This window comes from Anopheles merus, chromosome 3R, assembly GCF_017562075.2.
Source record: "Anopheles merus strain MAF chromosome 3R, AmerM5.1, whole genome shotgun sequence".
Classification (NCBI taxonomy): Eukaryota; Metazoa; Arthropoda; class Insecta; order Diptera; family Culicidae; genus Anopheles; species Anopheles merus.
Genome location: NC_054084.1, coordinates 42,266,533 through 42,288,011, shown reverse-complemented (window position 1 = coordinate 42,288,011; position 21,479 = coordinate 42,266,533). Strand labels below are relative to the sequence as shown.

The 21,479-nt window shown below is 41.8% G+C and overlaps 2 protein-coding genes across 4 annotated transcripts in view; one reads left to right on the top strand and one right to left on the bottom strand.

Moving 5' to 3' along the window:
- The window catches only part of LOC121597394 (protein WBSCR14 homolog), a 51,431-nt gene that overhangs the window by 17,834 nt on the left and 12,118 nt on the right, over positions 1 to 21,479 (bottom strand). The window contains exons 1-3 of one of the 2 annotated variants that reach the window (XM_041923125.1): positions 19,616 to 20,303; positions 19,442 to 19,515; positions 19,236 to 19,355 (exon numbers count right to left, since the gene is read on the bottom strand). In XM_041923125.1, coding sequence (XP_041779059.1) covers positions 19,236 to 19,355; positions 19,442 to 19,510 — 189 coding nt within the window. In that variant the 5' untranslated portion in view covers positions 19,511 to 19,515; positions 19,616 to 20,303. Of the gene's footprint in view, positions 1 to 19,235; positions 19,356 to 19,441; positions 19,516 to 19,615; positions 20,304 to 21,479 lie in introns of those variants that run through there. The other variant, XM_041923124.1, reaches the window with a different exon arrangement.
- Positions 927 to 9,464, top strand: LOC121597398 (putative gustatory receptor 2a). Of its 2 annotated transcripts, XM_041923130.1 has the most exons (4): positions 927 to 1,008; positions 1,888 to 1,911; positions 8,980 to 9,141; positions 9,207 to 9,464. In XM_041923130.1, the coding sequence occupies exons 1-4, from the start codon at positions 994 to 996 to the stop codon at positions 9,327 to 9,329; spliced, it is 324 nt and encodes a 107-aa protein (XP_041779064.1). In that variant the 5' UTR covers positions 927 to 993; the 3' UTR covers positions 9,330 to 9,464. The 2 variants fall into 2 exon arrangements, with proteins under 2 accessions (XP_041779064.1, XP_041779063.1); XM_041923129.1 differs by lacking the exon at positions 927 to 1,008 and having other exon boundaries at positions 1,482 to 1,911.

The following is a 21,479-nucleotide window of genomic DNA, read 5'->3' as shown; positions in this document are numbered from 1 at the left end:
ATCCATTCGAGATTAGACACATAACAATCAATTGTCTATCAATCGTACGACTTGCTGACTGTACCAAGAAAATAATCGAGTCAAAAATAATCTAAATACGGTGTCGGCCGATTTGCAGACCAAATTGAAAGGGAAAATTTACAGACCTACGCGAAATATGCGTTGCAGTTTCATACACAAATGATTTTAAATCTTTACTGTTTATCCGTGAGATAGAGATACATATGAGAGATACATATATTAGATATACAACATAAGTATTTTAAAACCCTTTATTTAATTTTATTTTATTTTTATTTTTCTTGAACATAGAACTGTCCATATATAACTTTTCGTACAATAGTGTATTCTACTGACAGTAGTTCTATTGATATGCCAAGAATTTAAAATATCACAAATAAGCCTTAGCCAGTTTATGATTCCCACTTTGTAAAAATCACGCATGACTTATAAGTTGTTTAATTTTCTATGGTTTTAAACTTTTCCATTAATAAGTTTGATACGTTTAAAAAAAATGGCCAAATGACCTCTGATCGTTTTTTTTCCTTAATTTTAAAACAGTGCTTTCGTACAAAAAATTGTTGTTGTGCATGTCTGAAGAACACGGGGGGGATTTAATCAATGTAAATAATTAAATGTAACTTAAGGAAAAGGAAAATCAGCAATATACAAAATAATTCATAATTGTTAATGATTTAAATAAGGAAGTGTCATACTAACATGTTCCACAATGTACACGAAGAGGATATTTGAGTCGCAGGTCGCTCGTTACGAATATGGGAAGTAAATGAGCGTAGTGAGATGTTGATAACATAATCCTTTCTTTCGTCAGATGATTAATTACTGTTGAAAGCGTAATTATGGGTACATTGGACTGCTATACATATATATATAAAGCTCTCAATGCACAGAAAGAACAAGAACAGTTCTAGGGCTGAAGGCTACAGAGCACGTCTGGAAAGTGTGAACCAGGTGTACAAGTGAACAGACGCTATGCGTTGCATACGGGTACAACTGGCGTATATGGGAAGGCTAGGTTTAACTATGGTGAAATACGACTCAGAAAAGCATACTTTCAATAGTGTGCAAAACGCAAGATTTAAGTTCAGCTGCCTATTTGCTGTTGCTCTGATTAGCTCAGGCTATCTCATATGGCGCAGTCCCATGGACTACTCCGTATATAAGTTTGACAGTAAAATTTTTGATATAACTATTTTCATCATTAACACAATAATTACAAACACCATCTATATTATTCTACCATTGCAATGCTACTGCAAGCATCACCAACTTGCAAACAGTTTGAATGCATTGCTGATAAACGATTCCATTCTTCGGCGACTAGCTCTACTGGTTGGCAAAGAACCACCCTGCTATACAGAAGCGACCTATTTTTCCTTCGTCATGCGATGGGATGGAATTGCATGTGTCAGTTTCTTTTTCTATTCCTACTTAATGAAAAATTGGGTTATTGATGAATTCATTCACCTCCAGCTTTCCGTATGTATTTATTTAGCGATGGATTTAGCCCTCGGCTGGACGTTAGGGCTGTGTTGTGTGGTAATGCTGGTTGGCATAGAGCAGCTTTCTCACATTATTGATTTACTGCTAAAAGCTTCCGACGAGCGAGCCATTGCCCCGGAACAGATCTCACCCATCTTGTGGGATGTATACGATCGTGTGACGATCCATGTACGCAAAGACCTAAGCCAATACTGTGGTCCTATTGTGGTACTATTCACATCATTGTTCATACTGGAGTGTGCCATATCGTTAGTTGACTTGGGTGGTTTACTATATGACGGCAGTGATTTAGATATGAGCTTAATCGCAATTGGAGCTTTATGGTTACTGTTTGATTTCAAGAAGTTTATTGTCCCGTTGCAGTTGAGCGAGTGTTTAAAGCAAAAGGTAAGCATTTTTTCAATAAAATGTGTTCATTGCATTCATATGATGAGTAATTTGACGAAACAATACGTATTAGATTCATCCATCAGCGTAAACCAATAATATGTTATGTTATGTCATATGTTCAACACAATGTTTATCACGTTATGCGTCAATCAGAATGTAAGTAATTGTTTTACGACTTCTAACATCATTATGTAAAGAATTGTAGTGAGATTGATTAATGACGATAAAAGTACATTAACATGTGACAGTGTCTCGCCGTTCCGCTCTTTGGATGAGCTTTGGATGACCGCTTAATTACTACTACGGCTATGCCGTAACACAGGAGTATGTTGAATATGACTGTGTACGTTGGGTGAAGCATTGTCGGTGCACCGTTGACCGTTTTATGATGCCCCAGTCTCTTACTTGTACCAAGAGATTTATAGTTAGTATTGTAATTTGATTGGTAAGTGATAGATTTATGCTAATCTGCAACAAGCAGTACAGTAAGATCATCAAAAAGCAAGCACATTTAGTCATTGACGCATTCGGGGATCAAACCAAACAGGACTTCTTATTGTTTGGCGTAACGACTTATTCGATCATTTTGCCCTACATGAGCTTCCTAAACTAAAAAGTACCACGTAACTAGATAGATAGTCCTTTGCTACATCGGGTCGGTCTGGGTGGGAATCGAGTTCATCCGGGCTGTGTATAGCATCAGGCGAGACTACCCAATAGCCTACGTCCATCACGTAAGTACAATGTTAGGATATCCACCCCTAGGAAGCTTTCGAAGCATAAATACCGCAATGCAATCAATGCACGTGACATATGGTCCAGCTTTCTTTGAAATCGATTACATATGTTAATGCAGCCAGTGGACATGGGTCCATTTTCAATTAGTTTGATTAACCTCCTCCCGTCTATCTCCCGTATTGAGGTTGTGGTTGGCTACCACCATTTTGCTTATTGTTTAACAGGATGTCAAGCTTGTTGAAGCGTAATCGACTGCTGTTGGCCGTCGCTTCGATTGGATACCTGATACCGTGTAGCTACAATATCCGTACCGGACTGTTTGACTGTTCCTACCGAAACACGTTGGTTTGTGTATGCAACGTAGTGTTTTTCGGTGGCTTCGTGTGGTATGATTTTGGAATGATTCTGAAATTCTACGCCACGCTACCGATAGTGCTGGTGGGAATATTGACGGTCGATGTGACCGTATACAATCTGCTAATATTCTGCATTATCCTAAACGCAGTGTACAATCGAGATATCTTCGTGCAACTGCTGAACAGTCTTTTCGCACGTGACGATTGGATGCTTGAATCGGTTGCCATGCAAGGATCATCGCAGCAGCGCCGCTCAACGCAAAGGACGGGAGGTTTAGTGTGTTTAATCGTGCTGGTATTGCTGTACGCCATGTACAATGCCCTATTTGTCAACGATCACAGCATGGTTTTGATGGACATGATCATTTTGCTTAGATTCTGCTTCATGTTCCTGATACTGGAGCTATACCGGGTGTGTGTACGAATCATCAGAAAGCGAATGAAGCAGCTCCAAGTATTGCTAACGCAAATGGAAGAAAGCAATACTGCTGCATGTGTCGAGCATATCGTGCACTTGTTTTTGGACCGTTTTCAACGCTATTATTTACTGATCGAGAGTGTGAATAAGTGCTTTTCCGTTCCGGTAACTCACGCACTGCTGCTTATCGTGCTCGAGCGGACTGTAGCAGCGTACGATGTGTTTGAACATTTAAGGGGAGAGAGTAAAATAACCTCCTGGGACTTCTATAGACTGCTGTACAGGCAGGTGTGGGAAATAACATACATTGTGCTGATGGCACTGTTGGCGATCAATTGCAATGCAACAAGTTTACAGGTAATTTACTACAATCAGTTACTAAATGTATGCCCAATTTTTGAATCGAGCTTTCAGTTATAATCAATACCAGACGTCTACAATTAATCGCTGAGTCTTGATGCGTTCTTTTGATAGCTTCGAAACGTACATTAACATATGCGTGAGACAGCCTTCCACGCGTGCTCAAAAGAGGCACATTAAATTAATTATTTATTAGCTACTTCACCTAACGTCCATGAGTTGGTTAAAGGCACTCCTGAATGACTAGTACTATAATGCCATTCGGATAGTAACATTCTATTATCAGACGAACACGGTTGACATAATGTCTAAGTACATTCGCCAGAATCATTTTACATTGCGCATCATTACAGCGATTTACTTTCTACCCGTCAGCTACAACCAAACGGCACAACGTTTCGTCCAGCAGCGCACCAATATCGTTTCGTTTGGCGTTGGAATGCTACTATCGTTTGCCTTCTTTTATCACGATATTTTCATCCAAAATGTATTCTTCGCAAACCTACCACCGTTTGCATTTGCAATTGTACTGCTGGAACTGCTACTGTACACCATCGTGCCTTTCTGTGTAGTGTTGAACAATTTATTCTATCGCAAGCGATTGACAGATCTGTTGAACGTTCTTTTTGCAGACGATAGTGTACTCGATACCACGAACGTCACGATGAGCGGTGCGTATTTTCTGTATATCAGCGTCTTGAGCATGCTGCTGGTAACCCTTGAATTGTGCAACCTTTTTGCATTGGAAACGATCTCACACAAAATGTTGACCACAACGTTTGTGTTACGGTACACGGGTATGATACACTTCCTGTATCTTTGTCATATGTGCGTCAGCATGGTGGGCTTGCGAATGGAGCAGCTGAAAATGCTTTTCCATCGCAAACAAACCGAGGACGAGTTTGAGTATTACCTCGGACTTTTTATGGCGAAATTTGAACGATACGTGATGCAAATAGAACAGATCAATCGATGTTTTTCTCTCCCAATTGTCACTATTTTGGCGCTAGGAATGGTAGAGCTGGCATATTTTGTGTTTGAGTGCTTTTACACGTACAACGCTGGTTCACCGGATAGTGAAATGTATAATGGTTTTACGGATTGGGCTTTCAGCCAGTTCTGGCAATCGATGTACTGCCACTTTTTGGTGCTGACAGTTTCATCTTGCGAGCAGACAAGGAAAACGGTAAGAAATTATATGGAACATGCACGTAGATCGGTCATCTTTGTGGCGTGCCGTGTGGTTCGATTTCATCAACTCATATTCACTTTATAAAATTTAAAAACAAAATTTCAACAGCCTTATTCAGCTAGAATTTAAGAACCAAATTCAGAAGTGATTTTTCGCCGTGAAAAGAGGTGAGTTATGATAAGGAAAAATTTGGAAGCTATTAGAAACATCCACAAGTCATCATTTATCTATTTTAGTAGGCTGTAGTTTTAAGAATCTCTGTACACAGGTCTACCATAAAGCCTAACAGGAATTGTGTAGTCATTTTCGATAAGCACGGAAGGACACTTTTGATGGGAATCGAATCACAATGTGGTATTGGCTACCATGTCACCAGAACGCATCTAACGCACAACTGTTTATGAGCCAAACATTGATATGATGCATCATAATGTAGCAAATGAAAGAATCAATTAAATTAGGCAATTGGCCATTACTATTGCTTGCCAACTCTATTAACGCATAGTATGTTCCTAATAGTCCGGCACACTATTAGGTTTGTTGGTGTGCAGTTATTATTTAATTACATTATTAATTAATAAATTTAACCCGAAATCAATAATTTCAGTGTAAATCATGCTAGCACATCTGTTATGGTATACATTTTCTCTTTTCTTAGTATTATTATTATTATGGTACACATTATCTCTTTTCTGGAAATACACACCAGTTGAAAAAATGTCCTCACTCGTGAAGCGTTACCAACGGTTGTTTGCCGTAGCAACCGTTATGTACATACTGCCCTGTAGGTACAACTTTTGTACCAATATGTTTGAAAAATCTTGGACCAACATGTTTGCTTTAGTATTGAATATTGTGCTTCACAGCATGTGTCTGTGGTTAGACTTGAATGCTATTAAAATTTCAATCGGCTACATGTCGTTTGTGATGTTAGGTGTGATAGTGATCTTTCTAGTGACATACGCCTTAATGCTGATCGTGATTATCTGGAATGCATTCTACCATCGGGACACGTTTGTACTCTTGTTAAACAGCCTATTCGCCAAGGAAGATTGGTTACTAGAGTGGGTAGTGATAAAAGCAAAACTGACCGCGCTCAATCTACAAACACGTCACAATGGCAATATGGGATTGTTAACTGTGCTAGTAATCTTCAACAGCTTCTACAACTTTGTGTATGCTGCAAATTCTACGATTTTTAAGCTATACTGGTTAATTTTGCTCAGATTTTGTGGAATGTTTGTGATGGTGGAGCTTTACCGAGCGTGTGTGATCGTTATTGAGGAGCGTATGAAGCAGTTGCAGTTTCTGCTGCAGCTCACAAACAATGACCCGAAATTAAATGTGGACCATCAGGTTGAGCTCTTTCTAGAACGATTCGAGCACTACTACGAGTTGATCGAATGCATCAATCGCTGCTTTGCCATACCTTTAATTCACGTACTGTTACTAATTCTGCTCGAACGAACCGTTGCAGCGTACGATGTATATGACAACTATAATTTGCTGGATGTTATGTCGGTAGGGAATAAGTTTGGGTTATTATTCAGACAGATCTGGCAAATGATATACCCAGTTATCATCTGCATGATCGGGATAACCGGTAATCTAACTTCAATTCAGGTAAATTAAAAAAAAAATTCTCTATCGTAACTAGCCACCCTGGCCTAAATAGCCCATAGCAGAAAGTTATCCTTCAAGCTTCTTGATTGTGTAACGTTATGTCAATCAGTTAATTAACACATATGCATATGAACCCTGTCTTCTCATAATTTATTTAAATAACACCGAATATCTAGCCGATAATCACCAACATTGTGGCATGTGGTTCATTTCATTCTACCATGCCGCGTGATTCATGGTAGAGCCATAATCAAGTTATCAACGATGTCTGCCTGCGCTCTACTTAATCGCTACACGTTCAAAATCATCTCATCGGTGTATTACCTGCCCGTCGGCTACGATGCAGCCGAAAATCGTTTCATCGAAAAGCGTTCAAATCTCATATCATTCGCCATCGGGCTGTTCCTCTCGATTGGTTTCATTTACCATGATTTTTTCATAGTGCTACCGAATTTCAACAATGACCAGTCAGCTTTTACGCTCGCAGTGTTTATTGTAGAACTAACCGTGTTCGCTACAGTACCGATCTGTGCGGTGTGTAACAGCTTCATACATCGCAAAGAGATCGCGCAGCTATTGAATGTGATGTTTGCGGACCAAAATGTGCTGGATTTGGGTGGTACTTATGGGAACAACAGTGTCCAACCCTTTAGTATTGCTAATCGTTACGTGAAAGTTTTGTATACGATCGTGGCATTGCTTTGTTTTTACAATTATATTAATATGATACACACCATACACACGTTTCTGGAGCTCACATTGATTTCACGGTTTCTGCTAACGACACAATACATATATCTTTACTATCTGTGCGTCAGTATGGTACGCTTGAGGATGCAGCAACTGAGGGTGCTGTTCCTGGACCATCAGCACGAGCACGAGTTCGAACAACTTCTTGGCCTTTTCTTGGAAAGATTTCGCCTGTACATCGCTCAGATTGAGCGGATTAACCAATGCTTATCCGCACCACTGCTGGGGATGCTTCTGCAGGCATTGATCGAGCTGGCATATTTTACGTACGAATGGTTCCGAGTGATCCGTACAGGACAGGTGGAAAATGGGAACTACACCAACGTACAGCAATGGATCACTAGCCAGTTTTGGCAGCTGATGTATGGCAACGTATTGCTACTGCTTGTGCCGTCCTGCGAGCAAGCGTCAAACGAGGTAATAATCATTCACCATGTGCGGCAGCAGCCTTCCCGATGAAAACATAATGAGGTGATGTTATAAGCAGACACACTGTGAGAAATGCCCCAAACAAAAGGTAATTTGTCTAATTGTTCATAGAATGCATCAAATAGAACGTTTGTTACCTCCCACATAAGCTGGCCAGTAGATACAAGACCATGCAGACGGAAGGAACTTTGCTGTTGCTGACCCGACAATGTCTTCGTTGTACAGACAGCACAGTCGAATATTTCAAATCTCCTCGCTGCTCTACTTCACACCCTGTAGCTACAACGAGGAGCTAGGACGTTTTGAAGCCACCAAAAGAAATCTGGCATTCTTCGGTGGAGCTTTGGTGCTAACGATTCCCTTCTGGGTGTACGACATTCACCTTATGGCAACCAATTTTCTGCGTACGTACACAACCGTCTTTGCAGCGGTGGGTAGCATCGAGCTGCTGATATACGTTAGTGTGGTGATGTGCACCATACTAAACGTGTTGGTTAAGAGACAACGTATCACACGGCTGATGAATGTGCTGTTTCGACCCGACCGAATATTGGATCGCTGCAGTTCGACAAATTCAGTAGATGCACGCTATAATGACAACCGGAAGTTGCTAGCGTTTGCGTTGTTCATACTGTTTGGCATGTGTATCAAATTCTCCTACTACAAAAAAGCAGAAATAAAGATCCTGGCGGTGATGATTGCGGGACGCTTTCTTGCGATCTGGATGTTGATCTTCGTGCATCGACTGCACGTGCGAGCTATCGCGCAGCGGATGGAACAACTGCGCGTTCTGTACGCAAGTGAAGAGTTGGAGCAACATTTGGACTACTTCTTGCATCGTTACGATCGCTACTCGCGCCAGATTGGCGAGGTTGACGATTGCTACTCGTTCCCGGTAGTGCTGGTCTTTCTGTTGGTGATGTTACAACTGATCTATTTGGCAGAAAATTTGTACAGCACGATAGAAACGGGCACGATGATGCCGGTTGCGGACAACTTTTTCTATTCGTTTTTTGGCCAAGTGTGGCAAACGGTGTATGGTGCATTAGGGTACTATTGTATATCCGCGTGTGGTACAGCATCTGAGGAGGTATAATTTTACTTCAAAATTGATCCAAACACGAATGTTCCCATCAAAGTTTATTATTTCAATGCGTACTACGCTATCATGAAACCATTCTGTTTTCTCGTTTAACTAGGTAGAAGAGACGGCTCTCTGTACACGGCACTTTGACGATTACCGGCTACAGAATACACGCGCTGCCAAACAGATACAAAAGTTTTTGCTTAAAAATTTGCACCAGAAGAAGAAGTTCTCAGCTTGTGGGTTCTTCGACATCGATAATACCGTCATTTACATGGTAGGCTTTTTTAGGTTCATAGAATTAATATCATCCATTTAAAATAATTCTTTTTCATCACCTAGGTTTTCAGCTCTATTGTAACGTACCTGGTGATACTAATACAATTCAAGCAACTGGAAACCGATTTAACCCAATCTGGAGATGGCTACAATGTCACAAGCAACGTGTCAACTGTTCAGCCGTAGAGAGAGAGGGCAAAGAGTGGGTAAACTACATCGCTAACAACGCATATCGGCATCAAACCCGATTTTTGAAAGGTCGTTACATTAAATCCATTGCAAAGAACATGTTGCGGCAACATTTGTTCAATGGCAACATTTATGGTTTTTTTTAAACTGTGCACACATTTCACACTAAAACAATTCAAATTTAAGTTGAAAATATTTTTTATCCGTTTTGGTGAGCAAAAAAGTCCGAAAATGTTCCTGCACCAAATAAACATGAAACAAATCGATTCACTTGCAACAAAAATGTTCCCGCAACATGAGTTTGACAGTTCATCCTTACGATTTGGTTGTTCTGTTCAAATGTTCCCGCAACACTTTCATAGACCCGGGCCATAACGGCCAACTGAAATTCTGATGCATTGTTCAATAGCAAGTAAACATTTGTGTTCCCCAATATTAACGTACATTTTGTATTACCCGGATTCGTTTCTTTGATGTTCATTTCGTTGCCCAAAATGAATGCCAGAAATGTTGCCATTGAATAAATGTTGCCGCAACATGTTCATAGACCCGGGTTCCAGTTGAACAATGTTCAAAAGCAACTTAATATTGTTTATTTGGGCTTGAAAACGGTGTAAAAAACGCAGTACTGTTGGTACGGTACTAATTATGAATAAAAACGTAATAATTCTTCTCTGCCTCGGATTATGGCTACTAGTGCTTGAGTCGTTTGTTGTAACCGGTAACATGAGAGCATGTGTTATCTACTATTTTATAAAGAAAATTTCATAAGCAGACCAACGAAGTTAGTTTCACACCATAGCAAATACTAGGCGATGCTGTAGACGTTCGATTATTGTATCTCTACCCTTCCTCTGGGAGTATAAAAACTGCAAAATCTGAAAAGTCCATTCCTGGGTGGAGTACCGGCTGTTGTGTTTAAGAGGTGTAACAACCTTTCCCCGCTTCGGATAATTTTGAAAGCTTTGCTGATTTCTTGTACTTTTCCTAACGAATGGAAATGTTCGTATATGTGTCTGGTGCACAAGAAGGGTATAATCGAATAAAAATAATGGAATAAAATCGGTATAATAAATGCATATTCGAAAACTATCTGTTGGAAACTGTTATAAAGTTCCAACAAACTGTCAGCTGAGGCGATGTTTTTGTGTGTGTACATAGGCATCAAAAGGGAGAAAACCGCGCAAAATAGAATAATCGCGATAGAAACAACCAAGAGCGAAGATTGCTGACAATAAAGAGAAAAACTCATTTTTTGGCGCACCTTAAGTGCCAGCCTAAAAAATTTAGTTTGTTTTCTATTTTAGTTGGAGCGGCTGTTTCAAACACTACCGTTTCATTAGTTTTTTTGAGTGCTGGAGCTAAAATCTTCAAATTAACTGTACATAGAACTATCTTGCATAAGTGCAGTCCCATCATCGCGATCTGCCAACATGGATTCGTACCCGACGCTCCACTAATACCAATCTACTTAAATTTGTTTCAACATGTACGCATTCATTTGACCAACGATATCAAGTAGATGCACTATATATTGATTTGAAAACTGAATTTCATAATGTGCATTATAAACTCCTTGAAAAGAAACTGTTGTACATGGGGTTCTCATATGACACAGTAGCATGGCTTAATTCTCTTCTTCTTTGGCACAACACCGCTGTCGGTCAAGGCCTGCCTGTACCCACTAGTGAAGTGAGCTTGACTTTCAGTGACTTATTGTTACCATAGCAGGATAGTCAGTCCTACGTATGAGGGCACGGTCTATTCGGGACTTGAACCCATGACGGGCATGTTGTTACGTCGTACGAGTTGAAGACTGCACCACCAGACCGGCCCACAGATTATAACACCCAATAGAATTCGATTACTGTCTGGCAGGTAAGGGCGTTACTTCGTCGGTAACATGTTTGTGATTTAGGATTGACTTTGGACCAATGCTTAACGTTTCACTTGCACATTGACAACATTGTCAGTATAGCACCCAAATTATTAGAGTTTATCTATTTGCGCGAATGTAATGATCCATTTAGCCTCAATTCACATTTTGTTTGTTTAGTTCGTTCATGTGTTGAGTATTGTTCTGTTGTTTGATTTCCGCATAATGCTATTTAGGTAAGAAAGATAGAATGAATTCAACGCAGGTTTACTAGACTAGCTATGAATTTTTCACCTTTGAGAGGAGTTAGTGTTATAGCTTGGCATCGGGAGCGTTACTTGTTACTAGGTCTCCAAACGCTTGAAAGTAAATCAAAATGTTTTTGTCTGCAAATTGTTAAAGAATGAATTGGATGCACCTTCCCTACTAGGAAAGCTTTACATTTATGCACCTGCTAGAACCCTTCGATCGCGCAGCTTACTGAATACCGTACCAAGACGCATGCTATATGTAACTAACGATCCTATATTATCAAAATGGCAAGGCATTTTAACGTCTGGACTGATCATTTTGATTTTAACCTCTCACATGCTTGGTATAAGACATGCCTTTTATTTCTTTTCAATTTCTGTGATAATAGTCGTTGATCTAGGGATTAGTTCGAATTATGAATATAAGATGGTTTAATAAGTTCTTATAGCACAAATATGCAGGACAACTACATGAATTAAATAAAACAGGGAGTCACCGCTGAATGAATGTTCACTGTGTGTTAGCTCTTCTAAGAATTCCTATGTGTGCAACGTTACGTCAATCAGTTATGTTGATATATATGCATGTGAATAAACACAATTCTGTCTTCTCATAATTTATTTTAACTTACAGGCAATAGCTAGCCAATAATTACCATTATTTTGACATGTTTTTTATTTCATTCTTGCATGCCGCGTACACAACATTCATGATCAAGCCACACAACAATGTCTGCTTGCGCTCGCTACACAAAATCATCTCATAGTGTATTCTTCTTCTCTTTTTTTGGCTCACCAGCCGTTATCGTTCAAGGCCTGCCTTTACCAATATGACTTATGGATTACCCAACGCTTTCAGTGACTTATGGATTACCCCCCATAGCAGGATAGTCAGTCTACGTATGGCGGCACGGTCTATTCGGGGCTTGAACCCATGACGGGCATGATGTTAAGTCGTACGAGTTGACGACTGTACCACGAGACCGGGTTATCGTGTATTACACAGCCAAAAATCGTTTTATTGAAAGGTGTTGAAATTTCATATCGTTTGCCATCGGATTGCTCTTCTCGATCGGTTTCATTTACCATGATTTTTTCAAAGTGCTAGCTAATTACAACATTGACCAGTCAGCTTTTACGCTCGCAATGTTCATTGCAGAACTAACCGTGTGTTCGTGGCATTGATTTGTTTTTACTATTGTCATTTTAATATGACAGTTTCTTGCTAACGATACAATACTTCTTCTTCTTCTATTTGGTGTAACGTCCTACGCGGTCATGCTGGCCTATACAGGCTTTCGAGACTTTATTCATTACCACGCAGCCGGATAGTCAATCCTTGCTACGTCCCCATGTCCATTATAGGCTTGATCCCATGACGGGTATGTTATTGAGTCGTTCGAGTTGACGACTGTACCACGGGACCGCCCCTACACAATACATATATCTTTACTATCTGTGCGTCAGTATGGTACGCTTGCGGATGCAGCAACTAAGGGTGCTGTTTCTGGACCATCAGCACGAGCACGAGTTCGAACAACTTCTTGGCCTTTTCTTGGTAAGATTTCGCCTGTACATCGCCCAGATTGAACGGATTAACCAATGCTTATTCGCACCACTGCTGAGGATGCTTCTGCAGGCATTGATCGAGCTGGCATATTTTACGTACGAATGGTTCCGAGTGATCCGTACAGGACAGGTGGTAAATGGAAACTACACCAACGTACAGCAATGGATCACTAGCCAGTTTTGGCAGCTGATGTATGGCAACGTATTGCTATTGTTGCCGTCTTGCAAGCAAGGGTCAAACGAGGTAATAATCATTCAACATGTGCGGGGGCAGTCTTCCCAATGAAAACATAATGAGGTGATGTTTTAAACATACCAGCAAACACACAGTGAAAAGCACTTTGCAAGGCAATTTGTCTAATTATTCATAGAACGCATCATACCGAATGTTTGTTACTCCAACTTTTGCCGGCCAGTAGATACAAGACCATGCAGACGGAAGGAACTTTGCTGTTGCTGACCCGACAATGTCTTCGTTGTACAGACAGCACAGTCGAATATTTCAAATCTCCTCGCTGCTCTACTTCACACCCTGTAGCTACAACGAGGAGCTAGGACGTTTTGAAGCCACCAAAAGAAATCTAACAGTGTTTGGTGTCGCTCTGGTGCTTACGATTTCCTTCTGGGTGTACGACATTCACCTTATGGCTACCAATGTTCTACGCACATACACAACAGTCTTTGCAGCGGTGGGTGGCATCGAGCTGCTGATATACGTTAGTGTGGTGATATGCACCATACTAAATGTGTCCGTTAAGCGACAACGTATCACACGGCTGATGAATGTGGTGTTTCGACCCGACCGAATATTGGATCGCTGCAGTCCCACAAATTCCGCAGATGCACGCTATAATGACAACCGGAAGTTGCTAGCGTTTGCGTTGTTCATAATTTTTGGCATGTTTATCAAGTTGTTCCACTTAAAAACAGCACAACTTAAGATCCTGAGGATGATGACGGCGGGACGCTTGCTTACGATCTGGATGTTGATCTTCGTGCATCGACTGCACGTGCGAGCTATCGCGCAGCGGATGGAACAACTGCGCGTTCTGTACGCAAGTGAAGAGTTGGAGCAACATTTGGACTACTTCTTACATCGTTACGATCGCTACTCGAGCCAGATTGGCGAGGTTGACGATTGTTACTCGTTCCCGGTAGTGCTGGTCTTTCTGTTGGTGATGTTACAACTGATCTATTTGGCAGAACATGTGTACAGTACGATAGAAACGGGCACGATGATGCCGGTTGCGGACAACTTTTTCTATTCGTTATTTAGCCAAGTGTGGCAAACGGTGTATGGTGCATTAGGGTACTATTGTACATCCGCTTGTGGTACAGCTTCTGAGGAGGTATAATTTTACTTCAAAATTGATCCAAACACGAATGTTCCCATCAAAGTTTATTATTTCAATGCGTACTACGCTATCATGAAACCATTCTGTTTTCTCGTTTAACTAGGTAGAAGAGACGGCTCTCTGTACACGGCACTTTGACGATTACCGGCTACAGAATACACGCGCTGCCAAACAGATACAAAAGTTTTTGCTTAAAAATTTGCACCAGAAGAAGAAGTTCTCAGCTTGTGGGTTCTTCGACATCGATAATACCGTCATTTACATGGTAGGCTTTTTTTAGGTTCATAGAATTAATATCATCCATTTAAAATAATTCTTTTTCATCACATAGGTTTTCAGCTCTATTGTAACGTACCTGGTGATACTAATACAATTCAAGCAACTGGAAACCGATTTAACCCAATCTGGAGATGGCTACGATGTCACAAGCAACGTGTCAACTGTTCAGCCGTAGTGAGACAGTTGGGGCAACGAGTGGGTAAACTACCACGTTTAATATAATAGGAGCAACCATTTTCAATGTTCAAGTGTTCAGTAATTTGCAAAAGGGTTCAGAAGCCTACAACAAAGTAACAATTCACAGCTGTTTACGGGTATGATTGATTTGAAACTTGATTTCAATAAACATTGATGTGATTTAAAGACAAATTGCGTACAGAGTTTTTGGTATTAATTAATCATAAGTTTTTAATACAAATAGAGTGTTCAATGAACTGCAACTTCCTTCCCCCTCATGTTCCCCTCAAGTTTCTCTGGCGTCAGTTAGATTTTTTGGAAAAGATTTCCGAAAGATATTACAAACCCCTCATTAAATAGAACCAAAAGCATTGGACAGAACACGTCGGTTGACCCGCAAATCCATCAAGCGCATGAATATTTTAACCTGAAGGCTCCGAAGCTAATTAATGCACGTCAAAGTCCGAAGTAGTCATAACACAATAACCCAGCAGATGTTCTGTTAGTGCTTATCGACGTCACAGGCTAAAGGATGGGAATTCGAACGGTGCTATGATGTAAGTTCAGTCAGTTCGCGTGGTACGCTTCTTACGGTGTCATTCGGGGCCGCAAGCCATTCAGCAATGTCCAGCTACTACAGGCGACACGCTAGAATATTCCAAGCCGCGGCTTTATTTTATCTCGTACCCTGCAGCTACAACACAGAAACCGATCAATTTGAACAGCGAACCGTCAACAAACTAGCGTTTGCGTTTGGCATCGGCATGACGGTCCCTTTTTGGTACTTCGATCTAAAGTTTATGATCGCGTTCTACCTGGAGAACATTTCACCTATCATGGTTGCGGTCGGAAGCATCGAGATTGCGGTGTACGTGTCAATTGTGTCCTGTACGTTGCTGAACACCTTTGGCCGGCGGCACCGGTACACGCGACTAATGAATGTACTGTTCCATGATGACTGGCTGCTTGATCGGTACGAGAGTGCCGAGATGGAGTATGACAATCGGCGCCCCTTTGCTGGTCTTCTATTTGCAATGCTGACGATGGTGTCTATCAACATGTTCTATCATCGGGACATGAGCCTTCGCATATTGAGTATGAGCGTGGCGCTGAAGATCTTTGGCATCGGCTATCTGTGTATAATTCATCGAGTATGTGTGGGAGCGATCGGAGTACGTATGAGACAGCTGTCGATACTGGGCAAACTGAGCTGTGGACGTCACCCTGCCCAGGAAAAGGCGGTGTACTATTTCGTCGAAAGGTTCGAGCTATACGCGGCACAGCTACGGCAAATTGACCAGTGCTTCTCGATGCCACTGACGATGATCGTTCTGCTCGTGCTAATCGAGATGGTCTATCTAGTGTTCGATATCTACGCGGTGCTGGCACTGGACCGTCCAGTGTTTATGGAAAACTTAGAAATAGATTACGTACAGTGGGCACTGCGACAGCTGTGGCAGACTATCTACGGTGCAGTTGTCCTGCTTACTGTTACCGGCTGCCAAAGGACATGTGGCGAGGTTAGTACATCCACCTTAACGACTTCATGCTCGCTATAGCTTGAACACAACACTATTTTCATATTACAGCTTCAACAAACGGCTCAACTCGTGCGACGTTTGGACGACGATCGAAATCGGAACTCACGTGTGACAACTCAGATACACCGGTTTTTACTACAGAGCTTGAACCGCAAATTAAATTTTTCGGTCTGCGGAATGTTCGATATAGATTACGCGATGATTCATATGGTAAGCTGCTATAAATAGCTCTTTTTTGTTAGTTCAAGTGATCTATCAGACGAAATAGCACATAGACGATAATAGCAATGGGTATAACATGTACTAACCTATTCTTCTTAGGTGCTTAGCTCCATCTTTACATACTTGGTTATATTGGTACAGTTTGACCAGCTGCAGCCGGAGCGTCTTTCGTACCTAAACACAAACCTTAACACCACAGCTATCGGTGCAGACCCGAAGGTTCATTAAGATGAGTGGCATAGATAAGCAAGAAAGAAAAAAAGTAATAGCAATGCTTTGTCGCAACACGAAAATAAATGTTACAATGCAAAGGATATGCAAAATATTGCAAACCTAATTACTATAGCAATTCTAAAGCAATTACCTAGTAGAATCACGCAAAGCAATCCAATTTATTGCTATTATTTATTATTAACATCAAGTGGAAAAATTTAGCTTAAAAGTTGTACAAACTACTGAAAAGGTAGTAGTTGTTTTCCAGATTCACTTCATGAACAGGCATGGCACGGTTGTGGGCAAAACTGCGAGTGCTATTCTTCGTAAGCAATGTGTTGTATCTGATACCGTGTCGCTACTGTCCCAAAGAAAATAAATTTAAAGTCAACTCGTACCTGTCTCTAACAGCGTTTGGTATTAATATCTCACTGGCCAGTGTGCACCTATGCTTCGACTGGCTACAGATATGGAACGGTGAACGCCACGATGCGTCACGCATCTTCAACTTCCTGCAAATGTTGCACACGCTTACATTGCCAGTAACCATCGTGTATATGCACCTGATCGCATTTACCAAGCGTGTGCGAATTACGGCCCTGTTCAATGCACTATTCACCGACAGAAGCTGGCGATTCTTTGGCGATCGCAGCAATAGTTGGTACGAATCTTCCCGCTGGCTGGGAAGGTTCGCCACGGCAATCACGATCGGAACGATGCTATATCTTTCCCTGCTGATACTCAGTCAATACAATTCGAGCACAAAATTCCCGTTGTATGTCACCATCTTGGAAGCTGTCCGGGTGTACGTTACTATGATAGCGATCCTTACATACATCGTCTGCGTGCTGGTTGTTAAGATGCACTTCCGGCAGCTCCAGGATCGAGTCGAACAGTTTGGGGCATCGGTAAACACCGCCCGACAGTGGTGCCTCTTTGTGGATCAGTATGGAGCGACCGTGAATTTGGTGAACGAAATCAACCATATATTTTCGGAGCTGCTGCTAGTGATGCTGGTACAGGTTCAGGTGCAGCTATGCTGTCAGTATTTCATTCTGTTCTGCAGCACAGTGGACGGGCTTGTCCCGATTGTCACCGGCTTGACGGTGCTGCACACGCAGCTGTGGGAAAGCTTGTTCCTTCTCATACTACTTGTCGTGGGATACGCGTGCGACAGCTGCCACGATCAGGTCAGATACAATGGCAACGGACCATATTAACTAAAGACGACAACAATACATTGAGGGTAATTCACTCTCTTTCAATAATTATTTATTGGTACAGATCCAAGACGTTAATGTAGCGGTGCGCAACAATGTTGGATCATTGAATACTCAGCGAGTTGAAGCGAGGAAGTGGATCGATCGGTTTCTACTCCAAAAACTCAGCCAGACAAACCAGCAGCGCTTCTTGGCGGGTGGATTATTTGTTCTGGACAACAAACTCGTTTGCACGGTAAACACATAGTTTTGGAAGATCTATGGATGTACCTAACGTTGCTCTTACTGTTTATATTATTAACAGGCACTGACATCGATGATCACGTACTTGGTGATATTGATACAATTTCGGAAGTATGATTTTGAAGATTACTGAGTGACATTTCGAAACGTTTCGAACATTTCCTTCTAATTCCTGACCAATGGAGCTTTTGATGTAAAAAAAAAACAAGTATAAAATAAGGTAAACCCTATTCAACGCTACGATTGTTTTAGCCTAAACTGCACCTTCGACACACAAACCTCTGTTGCCATCTGCTACCCTGCCTTATCGGTACATAATGATTGAACGATCTGCTCGAACCGTACACGTCATGCACGAATAGTGACTACCTTACGCAGAAAATCAAGGTCAGCTTTGGTAAGGGAAAGGAGAGTAAGAAAAAAAACAGCACCCCAAAATATGCCAACGCAAGTACACTCTATCTTACGCATTATAGCACAAACACATCTAATCGTTTGCTCAGTTTGCTGAATGAAGGCCTACACTTTGATTGCTGATAAAAACGTGCCCCACCAGATAAGAGGGTTTGACGATTTTTCTTTTTTGGAAACATGCGTACAGACACACTCGATTGGTGGCATGATTTTTTCGCACGTTGCGAAAAAAAGCCGGCTAACATTATCAAAACCATGCCACGGAAGCAATAAACAGTACGATCGTAACTAACGTAGCGTCGACTCATGGTGTTAAAAAAATACGCCAAGCCTTACGCAAAAATCATATTGTAAAATAAAAGATGGAAAAGCGATAATCAAATGCCCAAAATACATTTCAAATGTCAAAAATACATAAGAATTAAATCATAAAATATCATAAAACGCCAAAAAAATATTATGAACGAATAAGTAACTAAATAAATGAATTAATAAATGAATAAAAAAATAAATAAATAAATACGTACATATTCGACCACTTACCGTATCAACAATGTTGGTCGCACCTAGTGCTCGGTTAACGTTAAACCGTCGCCATTTTTTATACTCCGCCTTGATTACGTTGCATTTTCTCTTCCAGTACTTTCCTTCAAGTAAGATGGCCTGTTTGTTTTTAGGAACAAGGAGAACAACATAATTAGTTGGTGTTATTGTTAAGACGGTGATGTCTTTTAAAGCAGCTCTCATACCTGCGGTGTATTGTGCACGTCTACGTCTAGAGGGGAAGCAAACTGACAGACTAGAGTTTTCCGTTTCATGATAACTGTAAGGAAGAAAGTCATACAAATTAGTCATATTTTTAATTTTACATGTGATTTTTTAGTTAATAAAATAAGAAAAACAATAAGGCATGTTTCATTTACCAAACGGAAACGTCTCTTCTGGCTTTTCTTGTACCGGGTGCGTCGGAGGACGCAAAATTCAGGAATTCTTTTGCCCATCTTCTGTACCATGTGTGAAACTGGTGATGTAGCTTGCGGAGCCAGCAGGCTGTCTTTGCGCAGCACGGAGAAGAAAAAGGAAATCTATCCGGTGGAGGTAGCAACTACAGCACTACGAACGATGTACACTCCTTGGAATAGGTTTATAATTCCACTGGCTCGCACAATGTCTGAAACACACACACACACCCTATCGATCAGAAGCGATCGACACAATCTGTTTTGCAAATACTATTTCTGCCACCGCCACAACACCATGACACACCACCCGCACTCCACACCCCCCGGGAACGCAATGCCCTGGCGCAGTTTGGTTATTTACTAACGAACCACAGGAAAAAAAAGAAACCTTCAACCTCCCAAGCACTGCACAGAAAACTCTGCCAACATCACAACCTCCTCTGCAAACTTGCGCCTTACGATTTTGTTCTTGTTACGAGCAAAATGAGAACAATTTTAGCGACAAACAAACAGTGAACCAATGTCAGATGCTTTCGCTAAAACGCTAGACGCTAGACGATCCCGTGTCTTCGGTTGAACGCGAACTGAGCCCGCGATATGATTTGCGAGTGGTGCAACACACGTCGACTGAAACGTTCCCGTGACGAGGCGCTCAAATCCATCGGGCGGACTTTTGATAACGAAGATTGCTCGACTATTACCGGTAACGCCACTCGGGTCCCCTTTCTCTCTCTCTCTCTCCCCCTATCCCTCCTTGACGAACGTGCTGGACCATCCATCAAGACAAGCGGCTCCGCTTGCTCCCTTCCTCCTTGTTTCCCTTGCAGCGTACACTCTGCCCCATGACTCGCATCATCCGTTTAGTAGAAAGGGAGGATTTTTCCACACAAACATACAGTCACCCTCCCAACCGGACCCAGCAGCTGTAGCAGGTGTACAGTACCGTTTTGCTGTTGCTGTACCCTTCTGCTCTGAGGTGAGGTACCCAATTGAGGTGGGGAGGCGAATGGCGGATCGTTACCCGTTTTGCCACAAAGTCTTTCGGACGGTCTATATCAACAACGGTGCGGGAACAGGGAGTCTGCCGAGCCCGAGGTTGCCGAGAGATTGTAGTCGCCTGCTGCCCCACAAACACACACAGATACACACACACCCCGCTACCTCTAACCAAACGGACGACAACCACTGATATTTGGTCACTTCTTATCAGTGGCCTATGCATAGCAAAAGGGATCGAGCTGTATGCAAACACCGCGCTTCCCCACTGCCAACGAAACAACCCCCAACCTCTGAGAAAGCATTTCCAATTGGCAGCTTCAGGAGCTAAAACGCTCGTCTAAGATAGTGACACTGCGCGAGCCGGAATGCAACGCAAACCAGGAAGGATTTAAATGTTGATTAGATGAAATTGCATCCAATTGCAGCGTATGGGGAGTTCGGTTGATTGAGCCAAAAAAATAAACCGGATCAAACCGGGACATTGCTGCGATAAGGCTGTTGATGGGGTTTTGTTTTTTTAGTGTATGTGTTTTTCCTAATTTTTATGCAACATTGTCCTGTGGTGGTGGTACCAAACTCGTTATCAACCAGATAGCACCTGCGAATACGAACATTCCACTGGAGTCCACTCCGCAGGAGAGCTTGCGGAATGAGAGGCAAGAGCACGGTGGTACATGGGCAACGGAACGACCGATGGACACAGCAATTGAGGATGGATTAGGTCTCCTACCGATGGTCCTCGGGAGGGGAGTGAACCGGCCCCTTGTCACGCGATACTTTGATTGTTTATCTTACACTATACGGGTGTCTTGGCCGCGTGAAGATG

What these genes read in the sequence shown, in the direction of transcription:
- LOC121597398 (XM_041923129.1), top strand. Translation starts at nt 1,519, where the DNA reads ATGGATTTAGCCCTCGGCTGGACGTTAGGGCTGTGTTGTGTGGTAATG. An exon ending in GCGAGTGTTTAAAGCAAAAG is followed by an intron (nt 1,912 to 8,979) that starts GTAAGCATTTTT and finishes TCGTTTAACTAG; the next exon opens with GTAGAAGAGACGGCTCTCTG. An exon ending in ATAATACCGTCATTTACATG is followed by an intron (nt 9,142 to 9,206) that starts GTAGGCTTTTTT and finishes TTCATCACCTAG; the next exon opens with GTTTTCAGCTCTATTGTAAC.